A 22,335-nucleotide genomic window follows, 5' to 3' on the forward strand; every position below is an offset into this window, starting at 1 on the left:
ATTGCAATATGACCCCATAGCTTTCCCATTCAACAGGTGCTACTGTACCTTTTCTTAAGGGCTGCGGCCACAAAAATCCTGAAAAAAGTAAAAATAAACAAACTCACCCATCGGATCGCACATTCACCCAGAAGATGTTCACATATGGCACCATTCTGCAGTGATGAAGGAGACGCAGACCTTGCAAATTTCTTTAAGCATATTCTTTTTAATCAGCATGGCATACAGGAGTCCAATTAAGAAAGTACTACTACTGTTTCTCTTAGTACTTAGTAGTTAGTACTCAGCATTTAGTTCCTAGTTCTTAGTACTGGCTTCTCTCATTCTGGCAGATCTTATACAGTTTCTCAGTTTTCAAAGCTTCAGATAAATAGGATTTTTTTTGTTTTGTCTATTCCACACTCTCTTGACTGTTTTCAGCCATATCTCCAATTCACTTATCCCCAGGTGCTTTTTCCCAGCCTGGCCTTGTCATCCTGTGTGTTGAGCTTGGAACACCTGGTGTTTTTAATAATGTTTATTGTAATTTTCTTGGTACCAGCTTCATGCTTTATCTTAGTCCCAATTAAACTTCCACATACTTAGAGTTGCTACACTGTGCAGCCTCACTGAGCAGCTGTTCTAATGTTGGATTGTCCTTATGGTGAAAACAATTTTTGATTTATATCCAGGACATATAAGGAACCCTGGAGGGAGATAACTCTCAGGCTTTTTCTTGTGTTTTGCATTCCACCAGCCTCTAATATCTTGGTCAAACTCCCATCAATTTTGTTGGGATATTTGTACACTGGGGAGAGTAGTCTGGACTGGCAAGTCTGGAGAGAGGGTCTGTGCAGGTACAGTAGAGAAATAGTATTATTGCAGCAAATACCTGAGCTGCATGAAGCCCTGTGGAAGGAAATGCATATCCTGTTTTCACAAGGTTGCACCTCAGAATATCAGGCTATTGTGTTTCTGGAGCTGTATTAGGAGCCAAAATCCTGTCTGAGACATAAGCTGGTCCCGCCTGACCACAGCAGAAGGTAGAACTCACTTGTGGCAAGAGGAGGAAAAAATACCTCTTTAAAGGAGTAATATGAGCCAAAACCCACAGAGTTTTGCAAGACTTCACTGAGCATCCGGCTACATTGTACACTTCAGTGCTTTGGGAAATCTTATCTAGAATAGAGTCATGAATATAATTAAGTGTTCAAACAGCCTCACCCTACTGTGGCAGGTATCTTGGTGGGTTAATCATAAACACAGGCAAGATCCCTCTGGCAGGCAAGGGAAGAAGCGCGGTGTGTCTTGTCGATGCTGGATCAGTTGCTAAAAGCCAGCTTGACACCGGACAAGGGGCAAGTATAGGAGATGGAGGGAAAAAAGCCAAGGTAATGCCTGCTCTATTTTTCCTTTTTTTTTGGGCAGTGAACATGTAATACATTCTTCAGAAAGAAAAATGAGGTTTAGAAACACATAAAGTCTTAGAATTTTAACATTGAAATGCTTGCATGAGTGTTCCATTTATGTCAGCAAGTATTGTATTTGTTGTTTTTATACTTTAGAAGTCTTTAAGGGAAGATCATTAATACAACTGAACTGCAAATGGAAGGAGATGAATGCCTCTAGCAAATGCATTTTCTTGTGTTTTCAGAGTTTTGTTTTCCTGTTCACTGTTTTTCTGAAGTTTAATGTCTTTGGGATTACCTTAATTCACACTTGGTGTGCATCGACCCAGCAGTGCAAATAAAAAACAGAAATCACACAGAGTACCCTGGTCTGGGACTGTGGGTCTTGAATAGACAGGAGTGGTTTCTATGGCCACATCAGTTGGTCTAACATAAGAGGTATCTCTCCCTGTAGTTTTGTGATTCTGCTTTGAAGAAGTAAGTAGAAATAGCATGCCATATTTCATGGAGAAACAGCATGCCATGTTTCACGGAGCGAGTCCAGAGAAGAGCAACGAAGATGCTGAGGGGGCTGGAGAACAAGAGGAGCGGCTGAGGGAGCTGGGGTTGTTTAGCCTGGAGAAGAGGAGGCTGAGGGGAGACCTTATTTCTCCCTACAACTACCTGAAAGGAGGTTGTGGAGAGGAGGGAGCTTGCATTTCTCCCAGGTGACAGGGGACAGGACAAGAGGGAATGGCCTCAAGCTCTGCCAGGTGAGGTTCAGGCTGGACATCAGAAAAAAATATTTCATGGAAAGGGTCATTGGGAACTGGAACAGGCTGCCCAGGGAGGTGGTTGAGTCACCATCCTTGGAGGGTTTCAAGGGACAGGTGGATGTGGTGCCGAGGGACATGGTTTAGTGATTGATAAGAATGGTTGGACTCGATGATCCAGTGAGTCCTTTCCAACCTAGTGATTCTATGATTCTATAGGCAGATGTATGTAAACTTCACTTTGCTCAGTGAGAACTTCTTTTGATTTCCATAGGATGCATCAAAGGGCAATATTTGAGACTTAATTCTTTTAATGCTCAGGTGCAGCAGCTGGAAATAATCTTATTTTCCTGAAATCAATCCAATTCATGAACTGAGGATTAGCTCTAATTTGTGAAGTGCTGTTTTTTTCATAAGAAAAGAATACTGACTTTTTGCTGAAAGAGAACACAGGAATGTACAGGTGCTTGTGCATAGAATTACATATATGCATATATCCATGTTTTTTCTATGTTTCTGTATTTCTGTTTACAGTGAGATTATTTGAATAGGAAGTCCAGCTTTAAGTGTATTTCTAGTTTCTACCTTCTTTTGCAGTAGAGTTGAATGTGGGACTAGCAAACAAATGTTGCCCTAAATGTAGCAGACTAAACTCAGATCTTTTTCCTGGATTTTGTAGCATCTCTAAAGAATAAGAGATATGAAACTGAGACCAAAGCTTGGCCAAAGTGCTTAGAGGATATGACTGAAAATTTACCGTAAATTAGTTTATATATATAGTAAATAAATGGTAGTGGTTAAATAAGTTTAACATTGTGACAAATTTTAGTTTGTACCCGCTCTAATTTCAAGGGCATCTTCTTCATCATGTGCCTGGGGTGTTGGATTAGTCTCTTCACCAGAGAGTTCCCAGGCTCTGGGTTTTTGATTCTAAACAGTTTATTAGCTTTGGAAATTAATAGTTTGTTTCTCATGGATTAGAGAAATCTCATTTCATTTGATGTAGCTGATTTTTAAAGAAACCATAGTTGCAACAACACAAAGCATCGTAAACATGCAGTGCTAAAGCACTTGGGAATTTGAATTGTTCATAGGAAAAAGTGGAATAGCACAGTGACATGAATCTAATCTAAAAAATATTAATATCTATTCCTTATGAGTCCTTTGCTTAGTTTGCTCTTTGTAACATTGAAAGATACTTACTTTGAGGATGCTGAATTATTTAGTATTTCATTCAGTCCATGGTCTTGTTTTCTTAAGTACTGTTACTGTAGCTTCATAAGTGAACCTGGTTTCTATGTAGTAAGGTAGTATGAGTAATACTAGAGCTGACATTCTAATTATTGGTTCTGATTTTATCTCAGATGCAGTTCTTGGATAGCTTTAGACAAATAAGTAATTGCTTCAGAGTTTACATCAGCATACCTGACAGCAGGATTTTATGTAATGAGATGTGAATTCAGCTATTTATTGGGTGTAAATGAGTGATTTAAAACCAAAATTGCGTTTATAACAAATGAGAACAAAACTTATTTCACAACTGAAAACAAAGCACAGTTGTTCCTACTTGTATATATCTCTTTGCCACTCTGTATCCTGAACACTTTGAGGCTTCTGGCTTGTAGCTATGTGGTGTGCAGCACTGGAAGGAAACCCACATCACAAGGCAGCTTCGGGCTGAGGCAGGCATGGGGAGCTCATCAGAAAAAACACGCTGGCATCTAGCAGGGAAAGAGCTGGGCATCCCCTTGGCAAATACTTGGTGGCTGCAAGAAGCGCTATGACATATGACTATGCTGGCAGTACTTTGGAAGAGGGTTTTGGTTTCTCTGTAAGCACTCAGGGAATTGCAACTCTTCCTTTTTTTCTGCCCCATCCCATGATTATAATTTGTACCACTGCTCAGGGAAAGGCAGGGGAAGAACCCACCTGCAAACACGCTGGAGAGAATTTTGCTCTTGTCAACCCTGTTCCTAATGGCACGATCTAGTCCTTGTGTGTGAGCATGAGATGAATATCTGTTGAGGCATCATTTTGTTTAGTTGGATTGTTTGTCATCTTGGGGCTTCACTGCTCTGTGTCATAGCTTGACCTCACCTGCTTTGGTTGGCTAAGTACGAGCGTGAGTTTTGGATGTGTCAGTGACTGCAGTTTGGCTCAAGCCAGCTCATCCTCAGCTCCCACGTGTAAAAAACCTGGCACATGAAAAACAGGAGAGTTTAGATTTAGAGTTCTGAGTATGTGGCCATTCTCAAGATGTCCTTAATTCACAGCAAGCTTTGGATGCAAGTTTTGCTTGCTGGGGAGGGAAAATCCATCTTGAGGGTTGTATGACTTTTCAGTGTAGAAGTGGCTTCTGATGTTAAGCCTTTAAACACAAGAGGAAACCTCCTGCTACTGGTTTTGCACCCAGATACAATGTTGTGACTTATGAGGCCCTGAAAGTACAATCCAACAAGAAAAAAAAGAAACAAATCTATGGTACTGCGAAGTATTTTTGAACTAGTGCCTCCAGAACATCTTTTGCCTCAAGGATCCATAAAATGCAGCCTTACTCCTCTTCCTTTCTCCTGCTGTTTTCATGGGTCAGGGTGATGTACAGGGCCTGAAGAGCAAGCCTGTGCCTCCAGCAGATGACCTGGGAAGCTCTGAGCACCAAAGTTCTGGTTTTACCCCCTACAGATGGAGAAAGCTGCCCTGCGAGAAGAGGATCTCCTCTAGTCCCTTTTCCTCTGGGGAATGTAGGAAATCGTCTGTGATTTGCTGTTCCCATCAGTAACTTGCTGTACACATAGTGGTGTGCAGCACTGCCAAGAGCAAAACCACTGCTGTTTGAATCAAGTAATTCCTCCCCTTCCGGTCTACTTGTTAATTCTTTACTGAGTTCTTTGATGGGATTTGGAAAACATACCTTGATTTGGAAAATATGCATATAGCACCACCCTTGGGTGCTACCTGCAATGCACACTTGCTGTGAAAACCACAGGGAAATTTTGCTGAATTGGTTCCGATGCAGCTTTTCGATGTTGTCCCTTTCATTTATGCTTTATGCTACTTGTACTAATGTTTACTTCTATCTTAAACTCTTTATTATAAGCCTATCAAATAAATGCATTCAATGGAGACCAGAACTGTAGGCGTCTCCATTAATGCAGAAAGATTGCTACTCACTGGACAAAACTCAGTCTTTTATATCCTCAGAGTATGCCTGCAATGACCCACGAGGGCTCTGAAGAGGCGCCACCGGGTGGCATTTGACAACCAAAGCACTAGTGGCACAAGCGGGCTTTGCAATGTCACTTACTCCTTCATCAGGACAGGGTGATGGATAATCTCATGTTGGAGTGGGGAGGTTTTCTGAATCTGACAGCTCACCCCTCATGTGTCCCTGGGACTTCACAGTTTGTCCCTTTCTTCACTGACTCGAGGGAAATCTGACATCAAGTTGCTTGCATGTAGACCTGAGGCAGAACTAAATGATCACGTTCATAAAACAGGAGCTGTGCTCCACGTGGGACTCAGTGCAAGGACTCAAACCCCCTAATATTTGGGCTTCTCCAGTGAAATCCCCCAAATTTTACAAAAACCTTTCTTTTTTTTTTTGCCTCAAAACACTATACAGTCTCTCTATATTAGAAATCTCTCTCTGTCCCATTAAGACAGCTTAATGTTGTTGTTGGTTTTACACCCTCCTGCTCAGGCTTGCCACATGGGGGTGGGATTAATCTGGACAAATGTGGATGTCTCAAGTGTCTAAACTCCTTTCCCACTCGATGGGTATAAATGGACACATGTGGTGCCCAATCCATTTAGATGCATTCCTGACATCTACTTGATACGGGTGACCCAGCATGTCTGGCTGGGATGTAGCAGTCTACATCTAGATGTCTGAAGTTAAGTGAGATGAAACTGTCGCTGGCAACTAGATGTGTGGCAACAGATCACACTCATACAAACATCATATTGTGACTTTATGGGTATTTATGTCTTTATTGCCTCATGCTTTCTGATGAAAGTGCTGGCCAGGTGGCTGAGCTGGATCCAGTTGGTGTAAGTGGGGAAACAGTCAGAGGGAGTGTGCTGCTTGACAACAACTGAGCATCTGGCCTAAATGTCTCTTCCTATGTTGATCCACATATTTTTTTATGTGAAAGTCACTCTGAATGTCTTGTTTGCTGGGATTTTAATTTTCTTTTTAAAGTTGCACCTTTGTAAATATCAAAAGTAAACCTTATGTGTTTTTCCTGCTATCTCTTTAACTGCATCCTGAGGTAATGAGGTGGATTTTCTGTGCACTTCATAGCATTGTTGAGGAATACAATCTTTTCTGTGACAAAAGATACCTTAAAATTTGGTGTTTCTGGCAGCACAGGCTGGAGCCATGAAAAAGGTTGAAAAGCCAATTTGTACATGCAGACTGAGGGTTAGACATGCATGTTTGCCTCATCAGCAGTAACTTTGGGGTTCTATAATCTTAGAAAACTGGAGATAATTTGATTGATTTTAGCTTGCAACAGCAGACATATATGTTAAGTGAAATTACTTGGCATTTCCTGCAGTTAATGATCTGTTCTGATACAAGGCAACTCATTCGTATCTCAACCCCATTCTCATCAGCTGTGTCTCTTCCAAGCTGCAGCTCGGGGCTTTGACTAGCAGTAAAATGATGGTTTTAACTAGCACCATCGGAAATGCTGCTTTGGGAGAAGTGCCAAAAATGGTATGTCCATTTTAATGGGCTCCCAAGATGGAAAAATACCAGGCTTTGGTATGTCCCTGCTGAAAGTGAAGTGGTCTAAAAGTCCACTGAGTACAAATAGCTATATTGCCTCACTGACAGTGTCTCACATTGCTCCAGTTAAGGCTCATTTATGCTGGGGATTTTTCCATAGCAGGGAATTACAGAAGATAAAAACACACTTGCTGTAACACACTGCTTGTGACAAAAATATAAGTAATCCTTTCTAAAGACAAAATCAGCTTTCACTTATCATTTTTTTAACATTTTAACTATGTGCCAAATAATCCTTCTTTTTGGGCAAGCAGATAGGAACAAGGAGCTATTACTTATAGCCTACCCTCTGTAGGATCATTAATTTCTCTATTCCTTGACTTTGCTGTCTTTAAAAATGAGTCTACGGTTGTCCTTGCAAAACACTCTGAAATGCTCAGAAGAAAGCATTTCTAGTTATTATCAGATAGAGAATTCTGCAACGTTACTGAGGAATACATTTAAAATAAACAAAAAGAAGTGTCTTCTGAAATGGGCTTATCACAGTAGAAATGTAATAAGAGGCTGGGTGGAATTATTCTGATTAATTTTAGGTATTATGTAGGATCCAGGCTGCTTGTTGTCACTGAGGGAAGCATTCCTCCTGAAAACAATTTACTTAATACCAGATAAGCCTTTGCTGTTAAATGTTGATTGGAAGAGCCTTTCTGTCTCCACTGTCTGCTAGGAACAGCCCCATCCTCAGCCCCAGCAATGGTGAATATAGTGGGTAACTTTTTAGTGAAAGATGTTCCTGTCTATAGCAGAGTGGTTGCATTTTTGGTTTTCAAAGTGGTTTTCAAAGATCCCTTCCAACACAAACTGATGTCTGCTTCTGTAATTCTATGAGGAGAAGATTATTTATCTGCATGTTTATACAGAAGGGGGCATAATAATTCCTCCAACAATCTTTCTTCATATAATAACCTGTATCTTACCTAATATTTGTTTACTTTTCTTCTTTATTAAATAGTCCCAGTAAAATATGAATGAAATTTGAAGCACAGTGGTTGCAGACCTGATCCTTCAGAAGAAGGTTCATTCCAAATTTTTATTTGGAGATAATCTCCTTGCCAGACTATGCAAACATCTATTTTTGACCAGCTATTTCCATCTTTATGGGTATAAACTGGAGAGGGACAGATTTAGACTAGACATAAGGAAGAATTCCTTCACCATGAGAGTGGTGAGGCACTGGCACAGGTTGCCCAGGGAAGTTGTGGCTGCCCCATCCCTGGAAGTGTTCAAGGCCAGGTTGGATGGGGCTTTGGGCAGCCTGACCTAGTGGGACGTCCCTACTCATGGCAGGGGGGTTGGAATCCTTAAAGTCCCTCCCAATCCAAACTATTCTATGATTCTATAATCTTTAATAATAACAATGCTTGTGGCAATTGTTGGAGCTTGGCTACTTCCAAACACCTTGAGAAATATACAGAAATCAAAAGTGATTGCACCCTGTGAAGGCAGGATGCTCTCAGGGACATTGAAGAGAAGCAAATATTGAGACATAAAGATGTTCATTTTAGACACTAATAGTGCTTTAGTCATTTTATACAGTGTTTTTTTGAACAGCTATCCTCTAACTCCAGTCAAATGAAAGAGCAACATTGATGGATGATGTTACATCAACGGCTATGGTTTAAGTAGAGAGAGGATATGTTTATCTGGGAAACTTTCAGGCCCTCTCATCTGAAAACTACAGCTGGCTTTGAAAGAAAGAGTGATTTTGTGGAACTTCTGGGCTGATTGCACAGTTTCTTTTTGCAAGTTTGGATTTTCTGGTTTCAAATGGCAACCAAATTGCTGAAGCACTAGAGAAGACAGGTTTCTAGTCCAATTTAAAGGTGTTTGGCAGCATCAGCATGAAGCATATGTATTTGTGGCTGGCTATTGCTTCCTCCTTGATCAGCACCTCCAGCAGGTCACCTGGCACTGAGCGACAGCAGCCCCGTGTCCTCCTTGTAATCCTTGATAGGTCACCAAGAATTTGTTCAGGAAATAATCTAATGCTCCATGCAGAATTATTCAAGGCGGTATTATTTTTTTCTCTCTGTCATGACTAATTCAGGACTGGAGAATGAAAGGAGTTTACTTGGCCTGGCAGAGTTCAGGCTATCCAGAGTGAAAATCAAATCACCCTGCTGTCTGAACTTGAACACAATTAATGCACCAGCTATTTCATAAACTGCTCAGTTTAAGCTTGACATCTATAGAAAGGCTGAAGGCAACATCTGTTCTTCTGGCTTTCAGAAGATATAAGTCTGCTATGAAGATAATACCCTAAAATCATATTGAAGGTTAATTGAAAGTTTTGCAGAACAGGAGGTTACTCTGGAATATGTGACTATTAAGCTCTAGCATTTCATAACCCCAGTGAGCCAGAAATAAATGAATCCTTAACACTTTAAGAGAAGTGGGATACTCTTCCTCTTTCAAGAAATGTCAGGAACACCTGCCACTAACCTCTTCATCTCGGAGCATCTTTTACATTGGCTAATGACTGTCTTATTACTTATTCAGACAGGGACTGAAGTAGGAACAATAAGAACAGATTTATGATCAAAGTTAAAAAGAAAAGAGATCCAGTGCTACTGATGTAGGATCACAGGGACATACAAAGCAAAAAAGTGTTGTCAGCACATGGGCAACACAAAAATCATGACTTGAATCTCATAGGCAGCTGTAAATAGAGAACTATATTATGTGCTCAAGAATTGTCAGTAGCTATTGGTAAAACTCTGGGAGGGCAACCTACATCTCTTATCCTTCACATCTACCCATCCACCCATCCATCTACTACAAGGTCCGTCCTTGTGCCCAATACATCTCTTCCTGCTGGACCTCTGTACTTGTCATGGTAAGGTGAGATACAGCCTTTCTGAGGCTGGACTATAAAAGAGATTATCTGCCAGGTGGAGTGACTTCTAGCTGCTTTGTGCTCCAACACCTTTTTGTTTGTGGAAACCAGTGTGCCTGGCATCCTGAACAGTCTTTAGGCTTCATGTCTACTTGGTAGAGACTCCCACTGTGCGTGTGATGAGCCCAGATGTTGAGCACTTCCCGCAGCAAACTTTCTGGTTTTGCCCCTATGCCAGAAAGGATTCATTTGGGATTAATACTTTCCTGCTAAACAGCCAACAGTCACATCTTGGTGCAAAAAACCCATGCTGGTAAAACAGAAGCATCTTTGCAAATGTTGTGTCTTCATTGGAATTTACAGAATATTTTACATCATCACTGAAGAGTGATGAACTAGTAGCATTTTGGGAGTCTTATTGGTGGGGAGTGGTTTTGGGCTGTGAGTCCTAATAGCTAAACTGAGCAGAAGACAGAGTCTTGTTTCCTCATCAGAGCATGAGAGAGCTCATGACTCTGCCTTTAGGACTGACAGGGCAGCCCCAAGGATGTTTCAGATCTATAGCCCAGGCAGCCTCTGACAACTGGAAACATGTGAGTGGGGAAGGGAGGGGAAGGAGTTAAACCACTGTGGCTTAATTCATACCTTGACAGTAGACTAACTTCTGTCTTGGGACTGATCCTACAACTGTGCCTAAACCTTACATAATATTGTGTGCTACGTCCATCCAGACAGGACTTATTATTCTTTCCCTCTTCAAGCTTCACAGTAATTTGCTGACAAATTTTGCCAACAGTCTTTGGAAAGTCAAAGCTTAAGTATGTTAGGAGTGCTGTAAAATAACGAGCCCCCCGGGGATAAGTAGGAAGCAGAGCTGGGCTGCAAACCACGAGTTTGTAAGCTAAGACCTGGCATCAACTGCATAGCTTGCGTTCAAGAAACAGCTTGATAAAGGGTACTTGTCTGCCTGACTTCAAGAGAACAAAGCTTGGCCAGGAATGGTTCCTGTCCAGGACAGAGACCCAGGCTTGTTTTTACACCCGCAGGGCACTAAGTGAGGCATCAGCACTGACTACAGACTACTAGTGCTGATTATAGACCTCTCCTGGCCGACCTGGCAATGAGGCTTCTCTCTGCCTTGCTGGCTGAGTGGCTTTCTTTTGCAAGCCAGCACAGACCCAAGCCTGTCACTGATGGTTCATTACTTCTGTAGATGCACTAGGTTTTTATGGCATTACAAGCTCAGAATCAAAGGCATTAGCAGGAATCTGAGCCACTTTGTGCTTCCTGAGCCACGCTGCAGTACCCGCTTTACGGGCAGGTAGGTGGAAGGGGAAGCAGGGGCGCGGAGACTGCCAGCAGCTGCTTGGCTGCCTTGAAGCAAAGCTGGGATTACAATTCACTGCTCTAGAGTACTACTCTCTCTGGACTTCAGTATGTTTTTCTCTTCCTAAAATAAAAAAAAAAATCAAGTAAAGCAAATGCAAAAAGATTGAGTTAGAGATGTTATCACAAAGTGCCCCTACGGTGGGGCACTGAATGTAATTCTGCACTTCTACAAAGCATTTATTTTATTTTTAAAATTTGAAATCTTTCCCTTTACGTAAAAGCATCCACCAGTTCAATATTCAGGAAGAAATGCACTTACTGAGGGTAACCTAACAGCATTATGCCACACTAGCCAGGTCTTGCAGTGATTGGCAGGTTCTGGCTCTCCATCTCTGGCTGACCACTGTGCAATGTGCTCCCTGAAACTGCAGGAAGAATTGGGAAAATGTTCCCTCTATGGTTTTATACAGGTGCTTCCATAACTGCAGCTGTCTTGGCCCACAACTAGCTCTCTAGCTTCATTTACAAAAGTCAAAACCTGCTTATTATACTCGGCTCTATCAAACCTCTTTACTTATTTTCAGCTGTATCATTAGCTAGATTCTTCTGCATAGTTTGTAACACATGAATTCTTCCCTTATAAATGACAGTAATCTCATTTCTAGGGCCATCCAGTCACTGAGATAACACATCAATTTATACTTACTGAGAAGATGGTTGACTACCACTTTCTCTCAAATAAAGTTGTTCCAATTCTTTGAGGACTTCCCAGCAGCAGACAGTTTATGGTTAATGTTCTCTGACATACCACAGCAAGAATTAACTCCTGTTTATAGCTTTTGCATTTGGCAGCAACTTGACCAGTTTGGGAACATTTAGAATTACAGAATCATAAAATGGTTTGGCTTGGATGTGACCTTGAAAGGACATCTAGTCCAATCTCCCTGCAATGAGCAAGGACATCTTCAACTAGATCAAGTTGCTCAGAGCCCTGTCCAACCTGACCTTGATGGTTTCCAGGGCGTCTCTGGGAAATGTGTTCCAGTGGCTCAGTCCAGATCCTGCATAGCAAAAGGCATGGGGTCCCTCAGGGTTTCAAAAGTGATTGAGAAAATATTCTGTACCCATTAGAGAAAACCAAAACAAAATACACAGATTCCTAAGTGCCTACAGTAGCTGCGAGGCACCATTTTGCTCAAGCCTTAGATGCACTGGCCCATCTCTATAAACATTGTGGTCCTCATCAGACCACTTCTCAAACATCATTTAAGTTTCCTGACGCTCTTCCCATGGGACAGGTAAATGTTTTAAACCCATTAACCGAACAGACCGCCTAAAGCTACATAATTTTATGGATGTGGCAGAAATGAGGATGGAAATAGACTTTACTTTCTTCTTATCCTTTCCCTTCCACTGGAGGCCTGGTTTAGACCAGGACTGGTCTATTTTTTTATGAAAGAAGAGGGGCTGAGTCACTTTTTAAACGTATTGACTATTGAAAACCTCCCCTTATGTAAGCTTTCTACTCCTGTACACTCCTAAACACTCTGTGACTTAGTGCTGGGCACAGCCCCCACTCCAGTTTATCAAGCAGCTCAGAGGAACACTCCCTTTGTAAATACAAGGGAGTTTTCTGTTTGGCCTCAGATTCATAAAGCATTTTCTGTTCAGATGTTCGCATGGCACAGAGCAATTCGCTGGGCAGAGAGATTACTGCCCTGTGCTGCCTTGCTTAGCAGGCATGAAGGAATGTGACGGGTGGGTTCACCCTCCAGGCCCATCACAGTGAATGTTTTTGCTGGGCAACAATGGGAGATGCAAAGCCCAGCTGCCCTCGAGCATGGCAGGAAAAAAATGAGTTTAAAAAATATGATCAGGGATGGATTTACTAGGGGAGGACAGAAAAAAAGCAAGGCTCAGGGAAGCATAGCTCCCCAGGCATCCACTGGTGCTGTGAGTGTTTCTATTCGGGGTGGACAGCTGGTGAAGGCAGGGTGCCCTTGGGGCTATTTACTGCCTCTTTCCTATGCTAACACGACAGCTGAAAACAGCCCCCTCCATTTTACACTGATTTTTGTAGGATGCTGTTAATTGCTTGCTGAAGAGCTTCAGTTTTACCTACAGTATCCCTGAAGCTTGTTAACCAAAGCCTGGACTTGGCTTCCCTCAGGGGGCATTTACTGTGTTCCATAGAAACAGCCACAGTAGTTCTGAATTTTTTTTTCACTGCTTTTCATATGATAGCAGGCAGAGGTGGATCCCCACTCTGTTTGGGCCAGGATGCGTGCACAGTCTCTGTCCTGAAGAGCTTTTAGTTTCACTAGCAAAGACAGGCAAAGGGGGAAGGGAAAGGAATTATCAGTACAATGGTCATGCAGGTAGGAAACATCACGTAGAATGATTTCAGTGATTCAGCACACATATTCTATATAGCAGCCATGACTTCTGTAGTGATTAATAATAAATGGGAATGGTAGGTCCTGGTACAAGACTCTCCATGGTTCCGGGTGCCCTGCAAACATGGGTTGATTTCAGTGTATGTATAGGTGCATACATAGAATGTTCTTCTGCTCTGCTTGTTGAATGGCACCTCTAGAAACATAAACTTTGGGAAATACGACTGGAAGTTACAGCTGGAACATGATCCTTCCCAGCAATAAGAATAGGAGATACCACTCTCACAGCCTTTCCTTGTTGTTACGACACTTAGTTATAAAACAGTTAGTGGGTCTTTTCCTTCACGTCAAATCTTGCCAGACTGGAGGGACGTGGGCTGTGGAGCAATGTATATGTTTACATCCACATTTTTCAGCATCAAACCTCCTCTTTAAAAAACCTGTATGCAGCTCAAGGCAGGCATCCTAAGTAGCCTGAGAGCTGATTTACACCTCTTTTCACACTGAACCTTGACAATTAAAGTCCTTACATTTCCCATACAAATGAAGCAATCAAGATATAAATACTCTATACTTTCTCTTTCTCAACAAAGTGTCTCCTCTTTAGAACTTTTAATGAGGACCTGGGTTTTTTTTACCATCAAAAGGAAAAGGTAAAAGAGAAATAGAAAGGATAAGGATAAGGATAAGGATAAGGATAAGGATAAGGATAAGGATAAGGATAAGGATAAGGATAAGGATAAGGATAAGGTCATGTTAGGTTAGAGCAGCTGCTAACAGGTTGTTCCAGCTTTTGCTACTCAATTACTACTTGGGTTCTCAGTGTAAATCCACTGTTTCCAGCTGAGGAAAGGGGATGCTTGCTGGCTTGTTTCAAGTCTTATGGAAAGTTTAGTGCCTTATGAAAGAAACTATTTGGAGTCCGGCAGTTGTAGGTGGCTCACAGCCTAGCAGGGAGGCTCTCAGCCTTTGCAAGGAATGTTTGGTTGCCAGCCTGGAGGCCAGTGAGCAAAACTGATCAGCCACTGATGTGCTCTCAGGATGGCCGGGACTGCTTCTGCCCGGGAGAGCCTTTTTCCTGCAGAGCTGCCAGCTCGGCTTATTCAGTTGCAAATTTTAGAGCAGGATAGTGAAACTGTTCTGTTCTGGTAATGAACCATTTCTGAATTGAGCCTTGCAAGAGACATGGGGTTGGAAGTCAGGAAGTGAAAAGAATTGAAAAGTTTGTTTGTTTGGTTGGTTTTTTTGGATGTTACCAGACTCTAAACAATCCTCCAGGTAGAAGGCTCACTGGCTGCTGGCGGTGTTTAGGATTTCACCTAGAAACAGAATGCTCTAAAGCCTGGTTTTGGTGAATGTGGTTTGGAGTGGCAGTGTTGTGTGGCATGTCACAAGGGACCACACTGTTGTCAGCCAAGTCTGATTGGACTAGATGTGCTATTACACACTGTTACACATGTTGCTGTACTTTTCCTCAGTGTAGCTCATGCTTTTCACTGAAAGAGTTATTTAGCCTTTTAAGGGAATTACATAGCTAAAGCAACAGTAACTGCCTGGGGCATAGGCACATCCTCACCCAAACCCAAAGCAAGTGCTGCTGGTGATTTCTGTTGCAGTTATTACTTTGTTTGTGTTAGAAAGAGGAGGAAGATGAGAGAAAGTAAAAACAGAAATTCAAGAAAAGCACCACCAGAAAAAGCTAGAATAGAAACTAGGGGCTAACTCTGAACTTCAGAAGGATGAATGAAAAAAAACCCAAACCACTTAATTTTCTGCTCCAGTGGAGAGAAGGGGATTTTGCACATGCTTTTTAAAGATACAGGATTGTGTTTGAGATATCTGATTTAATTACCATTTTCTTCTTCTAGCAGAGCTTTGCCCAACCACTCAAATCAAACAAGTAGGATTGGTGTCAGTGAAGGGCAGGGCAGCTTCTGGACAGCCAGACAGGAAACCTGTGCCTTGCTGAACTGGGGAAGGGTAAATAAGCTGATTGCAGAGGCACCCATCTCCCAAAAATCACCCCAAAGAAAAGAAAGGATGCAGAATTTCGAATCTGGCTGATCACTTGGGTTAAGCTGCTTAACATTGTTTCATTTCTCTGCTGCATTTCTCACTTCAGTAAGACTCTCATCCTGTGGGTACTTCATCACAGCACTGAGCTTAATTATGTATCTTAGGGAGAATGAATCTCCCTAATCTGATGGGGTTCAAATACTTAATTCCAAAGGTGTCCTTAAAGAGATTTCAGCCTCATGGTAATAGACTATCCTCTCTATAGGTCAGTTCCCATCAGACAAGGTCTTGAAAATGGTCTTGTGGGCAGTGCAGAACCAAAAAGGCCCTGTGACTCTGTAAAGTGTTCTCAGCAAGGATTGGGGTATGTCTGAGAGAAAGCATCAAGAAAGTAGCTGTACATATGTCATGTATGTACATATGTTACTTAGAACAATTGAGTTAAGGGTCAGAAGTGACTCTAATTTAACTCAAACCACAACAACATACAAAGCTGGAGGCAAGAGTTGTAAATAATGTAAAAGTTTACTAACTAAAATTAACACATATTAAGCCTTTTAACTGGGAAGATGGGAGGAGTATGAGGGAGAACCACAATCCAGAGCCCTGTATATTGGGTTGCAATATAAAGAAGTCAGGTAAATTGTCTGGAAAAAGTGAGAAAACCAAGAAAACAAAACCAGTGTTCTTATTAAATAATAACTGGGCATAAATACATGAATACTTAAAAAAGGCCTGTTTTTCCAGAGAGTGGTTGCTCAGTCTGTCTGAAATCTAAACGTTTTCTAGGTGTCTTGGTGGTAGGAAAAACCTGATGTCCTCTTAGCTTGGAGCTATTTTTTGAGGGCAATATGTGACTCCCTGGCTTGCTCCCATAGATCTCTGCAGAGGGAGAGGAGTTACTGTTTGCACAGGGATAAGTCTTTGTTCATGTTCAGGGTTTACCAGCTTGATTAACCAGGCACCACATTTGCTACCAGCAAGTAGCCTATTTGAATGCAGTTTTAAATGCAAATAGGAGCTTGGAGGGCCTGTTCATGACGTAAAAGGTAGCGACTGGAAGAAAATCAGTGGGATGGAGCCCTCAGCAGTGGCACCTCAAGCCCACAGGTAAGTCTAATACCCTCAAGGGATTAATCCAAGGTCTGAGTTAAATTCAGCCAATTATATTTAAAGACTTCTTCTTGAAAGAAAAGAAAATAAACAAGTCCTTTAATGCTTGTCTGCATATCTGCTTCTGGCAGATATGATTATCGGTGGTATTTATCTATTCCATACCGCCTTCTGCTTTCTCTAATCAAGGGAAGACTTTGAGACCAGCAGGAGATGGCTCAAGCTCCCTGTGGTGGGAGGAAAGGACTCTAAGACTTGCAGGAACAGGACAAAAGAACTCGCTGTGTGTAATAACTGCATTCTTCATTTTGTAGTCATGTGTTAGTATTTAGTAGATCTGTTAACCAGCTCTTGTGCATTGACATAGGAAAAGTCATTGAATATGACCACTAAATTGCACCTGTTCAGGATGTGACTTCTTTGCTGTCAAGACTCATAATGTACAAGCATGCTAAATGTGTCAGCACAAAGTCATTACTTTTCTGCAGAAGGGACAGGATTTGAAAGAACCAAAGCCGTATGTGCCTGGGGCAGTGTTTGCTGAGTCCTGTGCTGGGATGCTGCTGTTTCTGAAACATTCTAAGAGCTTTGGAGTTCAAGATTATTTGTGTCAGAACTGCACACAATTAGGAAGTTGAAATTGTAGGTAGTTCAGAGTGTGTTTGCATATACCTGGTGTTTCTTCTTCCAGGTCATCTTTCATTTGTTCTGCATGTAACAGTATCTGGGGAAATAATATTTGTTTTAATTAGAATGTTAAAACCATGCAAGCAACAGGGTCAAACCTTAAAGTCTCCTTCATACCAGTTTCTGCCTGCCAAGAGGGGCAAAGAGTGGATACTTGGGAAAACAGTCTGTGAAATACGTATGAGCAAGTGACCCTGCCCATAGAAGGTTCATGCAGTTAGGATGTTTAAGAACTGGATGGATATCGAACGCCCTGGCTGCAAACTCCATACATTTACCTGAAATATTTTTGAATTCTTTGGTCTTAACAACCTTCCTTGCAAGGTTTCTTATGATGTATGTGTCTTACTGAAAACACTTCTGCTCATTTGTTTTAAACTTGTTGCCTGATAATATGATTGAGTGTTCCTGTTTTGTGGTCTGGGAACTGAAACTAAGAAACTCCTCTGTTAATCTCTCCAAGTCACTTATTTTTTAGCTCACATCCAAACACCACTACAGCGCAGTTAGACAGTACAGTAAATCCAAGTACCTCTAAGAACATGGTGAACACATGAGGCAGTGCTAGTTGGAGATGAACTCTCCTTTCTGTTCAAGTGTGTTCCAAGAACTGATTATTTTTTTCATGATCAACATTTATGCTGGATTTGGTATAATTCTAACAAAAGCTTATGTTGCATGCTTTGATCATTCTGACAGAAATGTCATAGCCTGTATCTGATTCAAAGATAGCATGACTGCCAGGTGACCCAGCCATGCATAGATTTGGTATTTACATTCAGGGAACCACCAGAACATAAGAAATACCCTGTGAGGTCAGATCCGATATTTATCTGTCTTCAGCAGTGGCAAAAGGAAGTAATACTCAAAGAGAGCATGTAAGCCTGGCTACTTTCTGTGATCCATTCCTCCCAGCATTCAGGACGTTCTGTGTCATGAGTGTTTAAGGATACGTCTCTGTTTGATCCTTTTAGTATTTTCAGACCTATTTCATCAAGTGCATCCTTGTGTCGTGGGCTTTGTGGAGTAACAAGCAGCTCTGCTTTCACCTTATACATCAGCTCAAATTTATAAATTTTGATCCTATTCCCACTTAGTTATCCCTTCTCCAAATGAAGAACTTCATCTGCTTCCGTCTCTCATGACGTGACTTCTCCCACCCTTTTTCTCTGCCTCCTCTAACCCCATTGTCTTTCTTGATATGTGGAGACCAAAGCTGCACACAGTATCTGAGATGTCCACCTGAATTATTCTGTGATCCTATCTTCGATCCTTCATCAGTGTTTTAGAGGCAAAATGACACCTGCTGCCTTCTTCCTGATATCTCTCCTGATGATCCTCAGCACTGTGTTTTTTTTTTACCGATGCTACACACTGAGCTGCTGATTTCAGAGACCACCAGTGATGACTCCAGTACCGTCTCCTTGAGCCTGACTGCTCAGCACTTCCCAGGCATGTTTGATTTTCACCTCCCTGCACCACCTTAAAAGCACAGGCTATCAACTCTTTTCCAGGCTGAACAGACTCTGCAAGGAACCATTAGCCTCCTGTGATCACACCACTGTTTTCTGCACATTGATGGGTTTTCTGCTCTTTTCAAAAGGAGTCAATCGGAGCAGCCAGCAGTAGCCAAAAATGCAGTAATTTAGTGGCATAAGATGTTACCGTATCAGAATTTTACTGCATTTCATATACCTCCTAATGGGTGGTTTCAGTTTTTGACTGCTGCAGTGCCATATACTGAACTTTTGCAGAGAATTATCCCCAAAGACAGAAACATTTAATTCCTGAATTGTAACAGCTAATTTAGAGCCTATTATTGAACATACAGGATTAGTATATAACTGACATTTGCCATTAAGTTGTCACCTTGCAATTTTATTTTCTCATTTCTGATGAGATATTAATAGTTGAGACAAGAAATAGAATGCAGTAGAATTATGAAAAACCCCAAGCTTCAGAACTGATACCTGTGTGTTTGTCACAGCTGGCTTTTAAATAGCAGCTTGTCATACAGGATTGTGTATTCACCTTATTGAGGAGCTGAAGCTTTTCCATTGCAAACCCTTGGACCTGTCAAAACAGAGGAAACAGTGGGAAATCAGGAAAAAAGGAAACAAGTTAAGACAGCTAGTGAGAGCTCCAGGCTGTGAAAGAACCATGGGATGATAGATCTTGGGATAAAGGGAGTCTCATTACTGAGTCGGGGTAAAATATCCAACAATATATTGTATGAAACAACCCTGAACTGGCACAGGAGATAAATTAAATGAATAAACAGACAAAATCTTTCCTTAACTTATGTAATCCTGAGAAAATTAATACATAACTTTCCATTCACTAAGATGTTTTTTGCTTTCCATGTGTTCCAGTACATAGAAATTATTTTATTCTGTTCTCTTTCACAATTAAACATAATTCAAAAATTTTCTTCCCTGGGACTACATTTATTATCATGGATGACATACTGGCATAATAAAAATGCTTCTGAATTAACCCATTATTTTTGCATTATAGTTCTAGATTGATTAGGCTTTTCATTGTAACCACATCTTTGCATTATAATTATGTTTTACTCTTTGAAATGAGTGGTTTAAATTATGAGACAATTTACATTTCCATTCAATTTCCTTGACTAGAACATATTATGGAAGTGATAAAATGAGTAAAATTTCTTTCTTATGTTTTTGCATTGAAAAAGGAAAGAGAAAACATTTTTATAATGTGGAGAAATAGGTTTGTTGCTTGTGTTTATTTGATGAAAATGAGAATCTCATGTGGAATTAATGACTCACCTAGTGCAATACTGTTGGATATGTGGTAAAATTCTTTGGAAAATGAAGCTGTGTTGAAAGAAGCAGAATTTTAAGGAACTGCATAAAATTTACAAATGATCTTGCAAAATACAAACAACAAAATGGAAAGATACCAACCCACCTAACAAATTTTACATTATCTGTAAGAAGGCTGGAGGCTGTTTTTCCTCTCTCTTCAGTTTCTAACACTTTCTCAGACAAGGCAGTCACATTACCCGTAGCTTTACAGTCCTTAGGCACTGGAGCTGGCTTAGATCCGAGCTGCACAAATCTTTGATCAGTCCTGAACTAAATCATTGTGATGGTGCCAAAAAGTTTACTGAGACTGCTGCTTCCAGGGAGGGAGGGACCTGGGGGAAAAAGCAGGGCAGCTGCTTCAAAAAGGATTTTCTTCTGCCAGGAGCACACTGACAGCTCATTCACCCCATCCCCATGAGGATTTCTGTATTGTCTTGGGAGCTGTACCAGATATAAACCAGGGATTGTTTATGTGTCTGCATTCCATGGCTCAGGTCAGTCTTTTGACCGTTGTAGCAAATGGAGAAGTATGTGATTTCTGCCATCCTGCAGTAAATGTCTGGAGTGAGTCAAATAGCCTGCACCCTGGAAGTGCCCATTTGTCGGTGGATGATGTGTGACCATTCCCACAGCAAGAATCTGTTCTCCTCAAACATCAATTGTCTGAGCACACAGAGTTTTGGAAGAATTTTGCTGAAAGAAGAAACTAAGTTTAAACAATGTGGAAAAACTCGAAGGAGATTCAGTATTTAGTAAGGTCGCTTGTACTCTCTTGCTGACAGCTCTGAAGTGCTTTTTTTTGCCAGATTTCTTTTAAATTAGACTCCAAATTGCAATTATTGGATGTCTGTGAGAGCATTATGGAGTACAAGAAGTGATCATGAAGCCTCCACGATGATGGGAGAATTTAAATGAAAAATAAAGTTCAAGTAAGGATTTTTTAGAAAAGCTAACAAAGCTGGAATGCTGGAAACTGCCATGAATAAATCTTGATGAGAGTAAAATACAGTTTGTGAGACTTTTTTAAAAAGTATGACAATTAATTCACAGACTCAGTGGACCTGTAGCACTGATAACAGGAAATAAACACTTGTATTTACAGATTTCAGGTGCAAATCCAACATGGTCTGAGTACACTCAAATGCTGTGGTATGGTTGGTGTCCCACTTTTATTCATAACAGGGAAACCTCAATGAATCATAGTCATAAACTGGGACTCACATAGTCACTGTATCTATGTAGAAGAGAAAAGGTTGCCTGTATTCCCAATTCTGTTTCCACTCTCCATGTGGAAGGAGCTGGGAGACTCAGTCGTCTTTGAACTAAGCAATTGATTTCTAGTTGCTTCCAATCGAGGCATTTACAGTTGGAAACCTCCAAGGTAAGCATCTGAGTAGCCTATAGGAAATGTTTCCTCCACCTTCTCCTTGGACATGAATTTTTTTTTATTGTATCTTAAATTCACTTGTATCCGGGAAGGAACAAGACCCTCATCTGCATTTGTGCAACACTTAGTATGTGGGGGCTAAATCTTCACTGAAGTTTGTCAGTACCACAACACTGACAACCTCCAGCCTCACCGTGGGGCCAAGAGAGATAAAAAACTTTTTCTGCACCCCAAGTCTCTCCTGATTTCCCAGGTTATTGCAATGTTTGTGCCTTGCTGACAGCCAGGAGGTCCTGTGGAGAACATGGGAGACACTTCCTCATGACGTCTTTTGGATTTTTGTAGAGGTGGCACACACAGTTTTAGGCCTGGCCTGGGGTTAGCAAATGGATGTGAATAACTAGGGTCAAAATCAAATCTAGTAAAACTGCATGGAAGACTGAAAGTTTCTTTTCTTGGCAATATTTTCCTGTGAACATTTTCACAGGTTTGGGGAGAGATGAATGAGTACTCTTCCAGTTTTTGGCAGTTGATTGAATTTATGTCTTGAAGCTGTAGTGAAAAGAAACATTCTTTGTGGAAATGAGAACTAACTTTTTTTTCTTTCCAAGAGAACAAGCTTTCTATCACAAAAAAGAGCAGCCACAGAACACTTTTTAGAAGCCTACATGATTTTATTAAGCATTGTGGGTGTTACTCATGTGCATAATATTTGGAGCACATACACTGTCACTAGATGACGAGCAGTTTACTTATCAAAGTGATGGAGCCTCTCTGTTGTGAGGAATTGATACCTTCAATCCCC

The 22,335-nt window shown here is 41.2% G+C and overlaps 1 protein-coding gene across 2 annotated transcripts in view; it reads left to right on the forward strand.

Annotated features, from left to right (window-relative positions):
- Positions 1 to 1,279: 1,279 nt before the first annotated feature.
- Positions 1,280 to 22,335, forward strand: part of FER1L6 (fer-1 like family member 6) — a 90,480-nt gene continuing 69,424 nt past the window's right edge. For both annotated transcript variants that reach the window (XR_011337208.1, XM_069854609.1), the window contains exon 1: positions 1,280 to 1,370. Coding sequence is in view for 1 of the 2 variants with exons in the window: in XM_069854609.1 (XP_069710710.1) it covers positions 1,351 to 1,370 (20 nt within the window). In the remaining variant the exon portion in view is untranslated. The remainder of the gene's footprint in view (positions 1,371 to 22,335) is intronic.

The sequence above is a fragment of the Phaenicophaeus curvirostris genome, chromosome 3 (assembly GCF_032191515.1).
Source record: "Phaenicophaeus curvirostris isolate KB17595 chromosome 3, BPBGC_Pcur_1.0, whole genome shotgun sequence".
In the NCBI taxonomy this organism is placed as follows: Eukaryota; Metazoa; Chordata; class Aves; order Cuculiformes; family Cuculidae; genus Phaenicophaeus; species Phaenicophaeus curvirostris.